The sequence below is a fragment of the Pristiophorus japonicus genome, chromosome 9 (genome assembly GCF_044704955.1).
Source record: "Pristiophorus japonicus isolate sPriJap1 chromosome 9, sPriJap1.hap1, whole genome shotgun sequence".
NCBI lineage: Eukaryota > Metazoa > Chordata > Chondrichthyes > Pristiophoridae > Pristiophorus > Pristiophorus japonicus.
In genome coordinates, this window is record NC_091985.1 from 31,486,127 (window position 1) to 31,499,921 (window position 13,795).

At 43.6% G+C, this 13,795-nt stretch overlaps 1 protein-coding gene across 1 annotated transcript in view; it reads left to right on the forward strand.

Moving 5' to 3' along the window:
• Positions 1-8,755: 8,755 nt before the first annotated feature.
• Positions 8,756-13,795, forward strand: part of LOC139273874 (lysosomal proton-coupled steroid conjugate and bile acid symporter SLC46A3) — a 147,321-nt gene continuing 142,281 nt past the window's right edge. The window contains exon 1 of the mRNA XM_070890950.1: positions 8,756-8,857. Within this exon, the coding sequence (XP_070747051.1) occupies positions 8,756-8,857 (102 nt within the window). The remainder of the gene's footprint in view (positions 8,858-13,795) is intronic.

Genomic DNA, 13,795 nt, shown 5'->3' on the forward strand with positions numbered 1-13,795 from the left:
CATGCAGGTACAGCAGGCGGTTAAGAAAGCAAATGGCATGTTGGCCTTCATAGCGAGGGGATTTGAGTACAGGGGCAGGGAGGTGTTGCTACAGTTGTACAGGGCCTTGGTGAGGCCACACCTGGAGTATTGTGTACAGTTTTGGTCTCCTAACTTGAGGAAGGACATTCTTGCTATTGAAGGAGTGCAGCGAAGGTTCACCAGAGTGATTCCCGGGATGGCGGGACTGACATATCAAGAAAGACTGGATCAACTGGGCTTGTATTCACTGGAGTTCAGAAGAATGAGAGGGGACCTCATAGAAACGTTTAAAATTCTGACGGGGTTAGACAGGTTGGATGCAGGAAGAATGTTCCCAATGTTGGGGAAGTCCAGAACCAAGGGTCACAGTCTAAGGATAAGGGGTAAGCCATTTAGGACCGAGATGAGGAGAAACTTCTTCACCCAGAGAGTGGTGAACCTGTGGAATTCTCTATCACAGGAAGTAGTTGAGGCCAATTCGCTAAATATATTCAAAAGGGAGTTAGATGACGTCCTTACTACTAGGGGGATCAAGGGGTATGGCGAGAAAGCAGGAAGGGGGTACTGAATTTGCATGTTCAGCCATGAACTCATTGAATGGCGGTGCAGGCTCGAAGGGCCGAATGGCTTACTCCTGCACTTATTTTCTATGTTTCTATAATCTGTGTTTTTATTATGTTGATTGAGGAATAAATATTGGCCAGGACACCGGGGAGAACTCCCCTGCTCTTCTTTGAAATAGCGCCATGGGATCCTTTACGTCCAGGGCCTCGGTTTAACGTCTCATCTGAAAGACGGCACCTCAGACAGTGCAGCACTTCCTCAGCACTACATTGAAGTGTCAGCCTAGATTTATGTGCTCAAGTCCCTGGAGGGGAACTTGAACCCACAACCTTCTGAGATAGAATGTGGGGGCTCTTTGCTCTGTATGGCTCAGAACCACACCATGCCAAGTATTTACCCATTAAACAATCGAAAGAGCTTGTTCCCTGAATATCAATCCACAGCATATGATAAATTGCAATAATATGTAATAATCCACTGCCCGTTGAGTGCTGACACCACATGCAACTTCTTGTGTTTAGGGTGATAAACACACATTTCACAACATTAAGGTCAACAAGCAACCATAACAAGGGTTCTGATTGATGTCATTATATTTTAACTTCACCAAAAGCAACAGGTGTATTTAATCTCTCAAAATGAGCTACAATTTGCCCCAGCATCTCTGGGCTAGGAGGGGTCACAAAAAATAAAATCTGCCGAATTTTGCATTCCTGATTGTTATCCAGTGGACATTGTGATTGGGCTCGGCTATGATACTAACCTGCTATCACTCATAAATGTGTGTACCATCTACAGGATGCACAACAGCAACCATCTTCAGTTGCTTCATCAAAGACCTTCCTTCCATCATAAGGATGACTGCACAGTGTTCAGTTCCATTCGCAACTCCTCATATAATGGAGCAGTCCATGCCCGCATACAGCAAGACCTGGATAACATTCAGGCTTGGGCTGATAAGTGGCAAGTAACATTCTCACCACACAAGTGCCAGGCAATGACTATCTCCAAGAAGCGAGAGTCTAACCACCGCCCCTTAACATTCAATGGCATTACCATCGCCAAATCCCCTACCATCAACATCCTTGGGCGTCACTATTGATCAGAAACTTAACTGGACCAGCCACATCAATACCGTGGCAACAAGAACAGGTCAGAGGCTGGGTATTCTGCGGCGAGTATCTCGCCTCCTGACTCCCCAAAGCCTTTCCACCATCTACAAGGAACAAGTCAGAAGTTTGATGGAATACTCTCCACTTGCCTGGATGAGTGCAGCTCCAACAACACTCAAGAAGCTTAACACCATCCAGGACAAAGCAGCCCGCTTTATTGGTACCCCATCCACCACCTTCAACATCCACTCCCTCAACCACCGGTGCACCGTGGCTGCAGTGTGCATCATCTACAAGATGCACTGCAGCAACTCGCCAAGGCTTCTTCGGCAGCACCTCCCAAACCCGTGACCTCTACCACCTAGAAGGACAAGGGCAGCAAGCACATGGGAACACCACCACCTCCAAGTTCCCCTCGAAGTCACACACCATCCTGATTAGGAAGCATATCACCATTCCTTCATTGTCGCTGGGTCAAAATCCTGGAACTCTCTCCCTAACAGCACTGAGGGAGTATCTACACCACTCAGACTGCAGCAGTTCAAGAAGGTGGTTCACCACCATCTTCTTAAAGGCAATTAGGGATGGGCAATAAATGCTGGCCTTGCCAGCGATGCCCATATCCTGCGAACGAATTTTAAAAAAACTCGCGAAATCTTCTTTGATAGCCCCTCCCAAACACAAAAGCTCCACCATCTAGAAGGACGAGGGCAGCAGGTGCATTCCAGACCATAACCACTCGCTGCGTAAAAAAGTATTTCCTCATGTCGCCTTTGGTTCTTCTGCCAATCACCTTAAATCTGTGTCCTCTGGTTCTCGACCCTTCTGCCAATGGGAACGGTTTCTCTATATCTACTCTACCCATTTCATCAGCCTGTCTATCTACGTCTTCTTGAAGTCTACCACTATTCTCCTCACTGTTCACTATACTTACAAGTTTTGTGTCATCTGCAAATTTTGAAATTGTTCCCTGTATGCCCAAGTCTAAGTCATTAATTTATATCAAGAAAAACAGTGGTCCTAGTACTGACCCCTGGGGAACACCACTGTATACCTTCCTCCAGTCCGAAAAACAACCATTCACCATTACTCAGTTTCCTGTCATTTAGCCAATTTTGTATCCATGCTGCCACTGTCCCTTTTTTTCCAGGCTTCAACTTTACTGGCAAGCCTATTAGGTGTCTCTTTATCAAATGCCTTTTGTTAGTCCACATACACCACTTCAACCACATGGTGCTCATCAACCCTCTCTGTTACCTTATCAAAAAACTCAAATCAACTTAGTTAAACACGATTTGCCTTTATCAAATCTTTGCTGGCTTTCCTTAAATTAATCCACACTTGTCCAAGTGACTGTCAATTTTGTCCCTGATTATCGTTTCTAAAAGCTTCCCCACTACCGAGGTTAAACTGACTGGCCTGTAGCAGCTGAGTTTATCCTTGCACTCTTTTTTGAACAAGGGTGTAGCATTTGCAATTCTCCAGTTCTCTGGCACCAGCCCTGTATCCAAGGAAGATTGGAAGATTATGGCCAGCACCTCTGCAATGTCCACGTTTACTTCCCTCAGCATCCTAGGATGCATCCCATCCAGTCCTAGTGATTTATCTACTTTAACTACAGTCAGCCTTTCTATCGATTTTTATCCCATCCAGTATCTCAACAATCTCTTCTTTCATTATGACTTTGGCAGCATCTTCTTCCTTGATAAAGACAGATGCAAAGTACTCAATTAGTACCTCAGCCTTCATGCGTAGGTCTTCATTTTGGCCCCACCCCTGCTCGTAATATCTGTTTATTATTTATATGCTTATAGAAGACTTTAGGATTCCCTTTTATGTTAGCGACCAATCTATTCTCATACTTTCTAATTGCCCCTCTTATTTTCTTTTTCACTTCCCCTCTGAACTTTTTATATTTGGTCTGGTTCTCACTTGTATTCTCAAACTGACATCTGTCTTATGCTTTTCTGCTTCATCTTACTCTCCATCTCTTTCGTCATCCAGGGAGCTCTGGATTTAGTTGTCCTACCTTTCCCCCTCATGGGAATGTACCTCGACTATACCTAAACCAGCTCCTGTTTAAAGGCAGCCCATTGTTCGATTTTGTTTTGCCTGCCAATCTTTGATTCCAATTTGGCTGGGCCAGGTCTGTTCTCAACCCACTGAAACTTGCCTTCCTCAAATTAAGTATTTTTACTCTAGATTGCTCCTTGTACTTTTCCATACTGCAAGTTAGATTGGATGTTTTAGAATTATTCTCAGCCGATTTGATGATGGAACATTAACATTTTTAATAATTCTGTTTTTATTCCATTTGCAAGGAAGACCTCTGGTTAATACACAACGAATTACATACGTGGTTTAACGCAGACATCTTGCCACTTCTTGACAAGTGGGTTTGGGTGTGAATGAGACTTGCTAAGACTACTTGCTCATGACTTGAGAATAGCTGATTCAAGGGCAATCATTCTAATGATTCCTATTTGTTAAGAACACAGCATTGCAACAAACTGTGCTGTTAACTGCTGTAATCTCTCCTGGAACTAAACTAAGTCATCTGCAATGAAAGAAGTGGCCCCCTCACAATACAGACGTTGCACTGTACTGCTTCCTATTCTGTCGCCCTTCAAAATATACTGTAACGAAGGATTCCCCATATCCATTTTGACCTTGCAACCTGACTGTTGTTCAACCCAACCTCCTCTTCATTATTTCTGGTCAGTCTGGCTATGCAGAGAAGACGGTATTTATGAGATTGTGATCAAAATGTGGAAACCTGAAGTTTCATAAGTAGGAAGAGAGAGGAAGTGCTAAGTAATTCAACAATTGTGAGATAAACCTGTATGAACTTTTGCTCCAGACTCTCGCTAGCAACCAGGTAAGATGCTGCAGAAACTTTACAAAAGACAAGCTGCTGCTGCTGTTTGAACATGTCCAGAGAGTTCAGGGTCCACCTCGGCAAAGGTAGCTGAAGATTGTTGTCTCTTTCAGTTGTTGCACATTTAAGAGCTTGAAATTGAGTTTAACTTTGCAAGACCCTAACAGAATTTTTTTTCCCTGCCCAATATTATAGTATAATCTACATATAAATTTTTTTTAAAGTGTGCATTATTGTTCATTTTTCCCCAATCGCTAGCCTCCCTGCCGCATTTCATCCTGCCCCCCCACCCCCAACATTATGAGCCCCCAGCCCCACTTCTTTCTTCACAACAAGGGAGAGACCATTTAATTTTTGCAGCTAACAGAAGATCACAGGCACAGCTCTACATGGCAGGGGATGGAAGATAAGAGGAAGACAAATATTTAGAAACCTAAAGAAAGTGTGGGAGACATACAGATGAGGAGGAATAGAAGAGAGAGGAGACAGCGGGAAGGACAATTACAGAAAAAGACAATGAGAAAGATATACAAAGATAATAGAAGTATGGTAGGCATACTGAAACAGAAAGAGTGAAAGATAAACAAACTGGAGAGGGAGACAGAAATAATTTAAGATGGGAAATAAATAGTGAGACAATTAGATGGACAGGCAAACGAAAGATCAAATAGTTCTGTCTAGATCTTGCAAAAATGATAGTTGATGTCTACATTGAGGGGTGGTCTGCAAATGCCTTGCTTAATGCCTGCATTTGCAGCCATCAACCTTTCCTTTCAAATGAAGGGCACAATTATCCCTGAAATATCAGTTGGCAAGCTTAGTGGACATTGATGCAATTATGTAATTTGCATGAAAAAAAACTTTGACTGGAGTATGATGTAATTGGACCATTGGTACAAACTAGGGTTGCCATCCCTCCCAGATTGCCCTGAGGTCTTCAGGAATTAAAGAAAGACTTGCATTTATATAGTGCCGTTCACAACCGCCGGACATCTCAAAGCAATTTACAAAAAATGAAGTACTTTTTGAAGTGTAGTCACTGTTGTAATGTAGGAAACGCAGCAGCCAATTGCGTACAAGCAAGCTCCCACAAACAATGTGATAATGACCAGATAATCTGTTTTTTTTTCCAGTGATGTTGATTGAGCGATAAATATTGGCCAGGACACTGGGGATAACTCCCCTGCTCTTTTACATCCACTTGAGAGCAGACGGGACCTTGGTTTAATGTCTCATCCGAAAGACGGCTCCTCCGACAGTGTAGCACTACACTGAAGTGTCAGCCTGGATTTTTTTAATTATGTGCTCAAGTCCCTGGTTTGGGACGATGAACCCACAATCTTCTGACTCAGAGGCGAGCGTGCTACCAACTGAGCCACAGCTGACACTAAAATGTTCTATGAATCCACCTGGTGGTCCGGGAGGTTCGGAGACTTGCGGTCCTGGGCCTCTACGTGAAGGCCTACGTAGCAGCCCATGTGTCCCAGGGATGTAGGCAATTAAGGATTAATCTCCATGACACTCCTGGTTCTTTCCCTCCCCAAAATGCAGTGAGTCCCCCTTTCAAAAGAATAGGTAAGGAAACTCTAAACATGCAGCCTCCACTAGCGTCCTATGCGGGAATGAATGGGCAGCACCAATCCAAAACTGCAAGGGCAAGGAACCATCAGGAGACATGTGGGAGGATTAATGGTCTAATGCAGACTATTAGAACATTAATAAATTTGACTTGTCTCCCACATAATCTTTTTGGTACTTTTCCATTTTCATTGGTAAATGACTCCCCTCATTTTGGAAATAGGTTAGAAGCTCTGACGGTGTGTGTGTATATCCACACATATAACCATTTTTGTTGTATCTGTAAAACAAATGTAAATCAAATGCTCCCTTATTACAGGGGCACTAAAACCGACAATTTAAACATTAAATTTTAAACAGTCAAATTAAAATTTGGTTGGCGGGGATGATGATGCACTCCAGTTCCTCCTGCGCCAACCTCTCAAATATACACACGAGAAAGAGGTATCTGCGTGATTGCTGGAATATCAAAGGAATGGAAGGAGAGACGTTTGCAGGAATCAGTCAGATCACAAACCTATTCATGCAGACGTGTGTTTTTGAGAGAGTAATATACGTCCACACTGGACACCTCATCCGAAATGAGTCATTACAGTTACCGCTAAAGAATGACACTTTGTGTACACACATATATAGAGCCACAATTCTCTGAACTGTGTCCTGGGCCTCCAGGAAATGAGAAACAAAGTTTCGCATGATTTTTCTTTAAAAAAAAGTAAAATCCGCAGAAGAATATATGACTCACAATCTCTGTAAAAGCGGAGAGTTCTTCCTAAGGTGCACGAGGGATGGGAGGGCAGTTGGCTGTTGTGAAGTATGGCCACCAGAAGTGCTGTAAATTTGCAGAGACCAGTAGTCCCCCCCCCCCCCATATGGAGGTGCGAAGGAGGGACGCTCAGGTGCCGAGTGTCTTCCAGTGCACAGGTTGTTCAACCCACCTCACCTGTCCGCGCGTGCACACAGGCTATTCAACCCACCTCACCTGTCCGCGCGTGCACACAGGCTATTCAACCCACCTCACCTGTCCGCGCGTGCACACAGGCTATTCAACCCACCTCACTTGTCCGCGCGTGCACACAACTCTTTTGGGGTTACAAAATAAACATTAGATCGAGTGCCCCCCGATCTGGGGGACACTCCAGGCACTTATAACTGCCCTCTTTTTTTTGTGGTTTTTTTTTCTTTTGTGATTTTTTTGGGGGGCATTAAAATCATATAATTTACAAGTGCCCCCTATAAAAGGGGAGGGGGGACACTAAAACCCGACAATTAAAACAAATTAAACTTTAAAACATAAAATCAAATTAAAATTTGATGATTCACTCCAGTCCCTCCGGCGCCCACCTCTCGCGGAAGGCTGCGAGCTTACCGGTGGACACCGCGTGCTCCATCTCCAAAGACTCTGACGATGTGTGTGTATATCCACACATACAACAAAAATGGTTGTATCTGTAAAACAAATGTAAATCAAATGCCCCCTTATTACAGGGGCACTAAAACCAACAATTTAAACATTAAATTTTAAACAGTCAAATTAAAATTTGGTTGCCGGGGATGATGATGCACTCCAGTTCCTCCTGCGCCAACCTCTGGAATATACACACGAGAGAGAGGTATCTGCGTGATTGCTGGAATATCAAGGGAATGGAAGGAGAGACGTTTGCAGGAATAAGTCAGATCACAAACCTATTCATGCAGACGTGTGTTTTTGAGAGAGTGATATACGTCCACACTGGACACCTCTTCGGAAATGAGTCATTACAGTTACCGCTAAAGAATGACACTTTGTGTACACACATATATAGAGCCACAATTCTCTGAACTGTGTCCTGGGCCTCCAGGAAATGAGAAACAAAGTTTCGCATGATTTTTCTTTTTTTTAAAAAAAAGCAAAATCCGCTGAAGAAGAATATATGACTCACAATCTCTGCAAAAGCGGAGAGTTCTTCCTAAGTGCACGAGGGATGGGAGGGCAGTTGGCTGTTGTGAAGTATGGCCACCAGAAGTGCTGTAAATTTGCAGAGACCAGTAGTTCCCCGCCCCCCACATATGGAGGCGCGAGGGACGCTCAGGTGCCGAGTGTCTCCCAGTGCACAGGTTGTTCAACCCGCCTCACCTGTCCGCGCGCGTGATCACAGGTTGTTCAACCCACCTCACCTGTCCGCGCGTGCACACAGGCTGTTCAACCCACCTCACCTGTCCGCGCGTGATCACAGGTTGTTCAACCCACCTCACCTGTCCGCGCGTGATCACAGGTTGTTCAACCCACCTCACCTGTCCGCGCGTGCACACAGACTGTTCAACCCACCTCACCTGTCCGCGCGTGCACACAGGCTGTTCAACCCACCTCACCTGTCCGCGCGCGTGATCACAGGTTGTTCAACCCGCCTCACCTGTCCGCGCGCTCCTCACAAGGGATTGACTTGTCAAAGCATTGAACTTTTGTAGAACAATCCCTCCCCCATCTGCACCGCTGTCATGTGACTTGACGAGCGGTTTAGTTGCAACCACTTCCTTTAGTTCGCTTTATAATTTTAACTCTCTTCCCCCCCCCCCCCCCCCCCCAACTTTGTCTCACATTTTAATCTACTTGAGAAGCCAAATGAATCTGAGGGCCATCATCACGGTGGAGCCGGTAATGTTTCTGTATCTGGCCTCGACTTTTTTATGTAGCTTCACTTTCCAGCGGTTCGTATTGGTAAAGGTGGGTTAGAAGCTATCTTCTAATAAGTATCATAATTTCTGCTGAATTATGTGTTTTTGTGTGTGTGTGTTTCAGTTGGTGAAAGAATATGTAAGTTAATTTTAACTGCACAGTGCAGATATTTTGCATAGTTTCTCCAGCGAGGATAGACAACCCCCTGCAAACCTAGTGTCAAAATACTTTAATAGTGCCTTTCATTATTACAGGGCTAGATTAGTTGTGACTGTATCCATGAGTGTACAGGCCACATCATGCAAGGTTTCAGTTGACTCTTTGTTTACCTAGTTGGGTGAAGATGCCACGAATTCAAAGCCACCTCGGAGCAGTCGGCAGCTCCAGGTGTCATTATAGCATTTTGGGGGTACTGCTCCCGTGCTCAAGCAACCACATTTAAAATTATCTAGAAACCTATCCAAAATGATCTCAATTAATGTTTTCACAATATTGTATGTCTCTTTTTCCCCTCTTTCCCCTCTTCCCCCTTGGCTTCCGTTTCAATGCATTTTCCTTTCTATCACTTGATTTCTCTTGACTACAATCCTGAGCTGACTGTAACTTTTAAAATTTACGCCTGCAAGCTTTTGGGATAGGCTCCAAAGCGGAGGGATAGCCCATTTTACAACCTCAATCTGGCCTGTATATCAATTTACTTGTGAAAAATACAGTAAATGCTTTATCACTTAAGTGACGATACCAGTCTTGCTCCCCATACTTCTCTATTCCACTTACGCTGGGTTGCTAACCATCAGAAGCCCTGAAGAAACTGTCTGTGTCGGACCCTTAAAATTTGAATTAAGGCTAGATTTGGGCAGTAAGGTGGCAGATGGAGTACAATGTGAGGAAATGTGAGGTTATTCACTTTGGTAAGAAGAATAGAAAAACAGAATATTTTTTTAAAGTGTGAGAAACTGTTCAATGTTTGTGTTCAGAGAGATTTGGGTGTCCTTGTACAGGAAACAAAGAATTAGTATGCAGGTACTGCAAGCAATTAGAAAGGCAAATGGCATGTTGACCTTTATTGCAAGGGGGTTGGAGTCCAAGAGTAAGGAAATCTTGCTACAATTATACAATGCTTTGGCAAGACCACACCTGGAGTGCTATGCAGTTTTGATCTCCTTATCTGAAGAAGGATATACTTGCCGCCTTCTTCTTAGGCAGTCCCTCGGAGTCGGGGATGACTTGCTTCCACACTAATATGAGTTCTCAGGTGACAGATGAGACCAATGCAGGACCTACAGTCTTTGTCACAGGTGGGGCAGACGGTGGTTGAAGGGACAGGTGGGTGGGGTGCTTGGGCTGTCATGTGCTCCTTCCGCTGTTTGCGCTTGGCTTTCGCATGCTCCCGGTGAAGAGACTCGAGGTGTTCGGCGCCTTCCTGGATGCTTCTCCTCCACTTTGAGCGGTGTTGGGCCAGGGATTCCCAGGTGTAGGTGGGGATGTTGCACTTCAAGGAGGCTTTGAGAATGTCCTTGGAGCGTTTCCTCTGCCCACCTGGGACTTGTTTACCGTGACAGAGCTCTGAGAAGAGTGCTTGTTTTGGGAGTCTAGTATCAGGCTGCCTCCGCAAGATCCTGCAAATCCATTGGCAGGATAGGCACACCAACGTCCATCACTCAGGCCAACATCCCCAGCATTGACCATGCTCGATCAGCTCTGATGGACGGGCCACATCGTCCATATATTTGCCTTGGAAGTGGTGCAACAAAGGTTCATTAGATTGATTACTGGATTGAGAGGATTGACCTATGAGGGGAGATTGAGCAGATTGGGCCAATACACTCTGGGGTTTATAAGAATGAAAGGTGATCACATTCAAACACAGAATTCTGAGGGGGATTGACAGGGTAGATGCTGAGAGGTCATTCCCCCTGGCTGGAGAGTTTAGAACTAGAGAACATAGTCTCTGGATAAGGGTCCAGTTAAAGACTGAGATCCGGAGGAATTTCTTCACTGAGGATTATGAATCTTTTAGAAACATAGAAAATAGGTGCAGGAATAGGCCATTTGGCCCTTCGAGCCTGCACCGCCATTCAATGAGTTCATGGCTGAACATGCAACTTCAGTACCCCATTCCTGCTTTATCGCCATACCCCTTGATTCCCCTAGAAGTAAGGACTACATCGAACTCCTTTTTGAATATATTTGGTGAATTGGCCTCAACAACTTTCTGTGGTAGAGAATTCCACAGGTTCACCACTCTCTGGGTGAAGAAGTTTCTCCTCATCTCGGTCCTAAATGGCTTACCCCTTATCCTTAGTCTGTGACCCCTGGTTCTGGACTTCCCCAACATTGGGAACATTCTTCCTGCATCTAACCTGTCTAAACCCATCAGAATTTTAAACATTTCTATGGGATCCCCTCTCCTTCTTCTGAACTCCAGTGAATACAAGCCCAGTTGATCCAGTCTTTCTTGATATGTCAGTCCCACCATCCCGGGAATCAGTCTGGTGAACCTTCGCTGCACTCCCTCAATAGCAAGAATGTCCTTCCTCAAGTTAGGAGACCAATACTTAAGGTGTGGCCTCACCAAAGCCCTCTACAACTGTATTCTCCAGCCTTAAGGGCTGTGAATGCTCCAACGATAAGTATATTCAAGACTGAGATTAATAGATTTTTGGGCACTACGAATCAAGGGATATGGAGATAGAGCAGGAAAGTGGAGTTGAGGTCAAAGATCAGCCATGATATTGAATGGCGGAGCAGGCTTGAGGGGCCATATGGCCTACTCCTGCTCCTAATTCTTATGTTCTTATAAAAGTTGTTTTGCACAAATTTGTGGGCTGAATCATTTTGACTCTCCATTCACTGATTTCATAGTTAATAAGCCTAGTAAATTCAAGTGCGCCTCAGTACTTTTTCTCAGTTTCTTCCCCCTCAATGTTAGAGCTGCTGGTACTAATGTTCCTTTTTTCTTATGGTTTATACTACCTCCTCGTGCATGAACTGATGTTTCTTTTCTTCACCTTGTATTGGTAGTGGGTTGTCCTCTTCCTTCTTTGGGCGTTGTCACACCTTTTCTTCAGCCTTGTACCTGTGCTGTTGCTTTCCAGCCTCCATTTTAAGAATTCGGGCCTTATTCTCTGTTGCCAGTCGAACCAACTCTAACTGTCCATCTGTATTGGAGCTCTGGTACTCATCATTATTGCTGTATGCTTCTGACAAATTATTTTAATTTAGCTTTTAAATAGCCTCTTCAGTTTGCAAGTTATATTTATCCCACTTTAGTTACCATTAATCATTATGATTTGGGTTATTTCCCAACACTTAAATCAGTGTTTTACTGCACAGGAGGAGGCCATTCAGCCCGCCATGTCTGAGCTGGCTCATTGAAAGAGCTTTACACGTCATTCCATTCCCAGCCCTTTCCCACTACCCCTTTTATTCATTTTTAAAATAGTTTATCTATTTTAAAAGATGTTGTGGATTTTGCTTTCACCATTTTTCTGATAGGAGATTGTCTTAACTCTGTGTAAAACCTCTCCCATCGTTTATGTAGGGTGAGAGAGGTTGCAGCCCCTCTTTCACTATTTGAAGGGGCTGCTCTTCTAGTCAACTAATCAGTGAAAATAGTTTTTCCCAATCTACCTCATCAAAACCTTTTGCAATCTTAAACATCCCTATCAGATCTCTTGCCAACCTTCCCGATTCCAGTGAAAAGAGCCCCAGTTTGCTTAATTTCTACCCTTGACTAAAGCATTTGACCATCGATATCACCTCAGTAAGCCTCTTCTATATCCATTTGAAGTGAGGTGCCCAATATGGGACAATATTCTAACTGTGGCCTAACCATGATTTCTGTAGGTATAGCATTACTTCTTTGTTTTGTACTATATAGCTCCATTTATAAAATTGAGGATCCTATACATTTTTTGTTTTAACAGAAACATCTTTATCATTTTGACCTCACACTTTTTAAAGATTTGTGTATCTGGCCTTTTTAAAATAATTATATATCTGTACCTCCAAGTCTCTCTGTTCTTCTGTTCCTTTTAAACTATTACCATTTATGTTTATCTTCTCACCTTACTCTTCCGAAATGTATCACTGCACATTTCTCCAGATTGAATTTCATCTGACATTAACTTACCCCTGTTGTGTCGTCCTGAACTGGTTGACACCACTGTTTATGTCGATTCAGTCTGAAAAAACATCCATTAACTACTACTATCTGTTTTCTGCCCTTTAGTCTACTTCTGATCCATTCTGCCACGTTTCCTTGCCTTTCAATATCCTGTCAAATAAGTCAAGGAATCCTTAACCCCTTCTCACCTTAGTTCCTCACTAATGAACTGCCTGGAGGAGACCTCCCACCTTGGGAGTGGTTATTGCCTAAATTCACCTCTCTGATTTGGATCGCATCACCCCGTTAAGATTGAATGAGTTTACCTTACCAGCCCTCAATTAGGATATCCATAAGCTATGAGTGAAGGTATTTCTTATCAAATCATCAAATAAGTCAGACAACAAATCATAGGCTAACTCATTGAGTATATAAACAATTAATAGATACAGATAGTTGTAGATAGATGTTTGAATAATAAATAATCAACAGAGTTACTTAATAAAATGAGTAACAGGTTGTAAAGGCAGTTCAGTGTATCACTGTAATTCAGCATTAATTGGATTGCTGCTTATTAAATCATAGTTGAAATCAGTATCTGAGCCTGTTATGAATTGGTGAGATTAAATTAGGATTAATGTCTTAGATAGCTGACAAATTAACAGCATTAGATAGACTCTAATCTATACAATAAACTGGCTACATGCTGGTGGTTAACACTGTTTTCGGAGCATAGATGACATTGTCCTTCTGAGCAGCATTATCAGGTTACATCGGATTACATAGGATATACGGCACAGAAACAGGCCATTCGGCCCCACCAGTCCATGCCCCCGTTTATGCTCCACTCGAGCCTCCTCCCGTCTTCCTTCACCTAA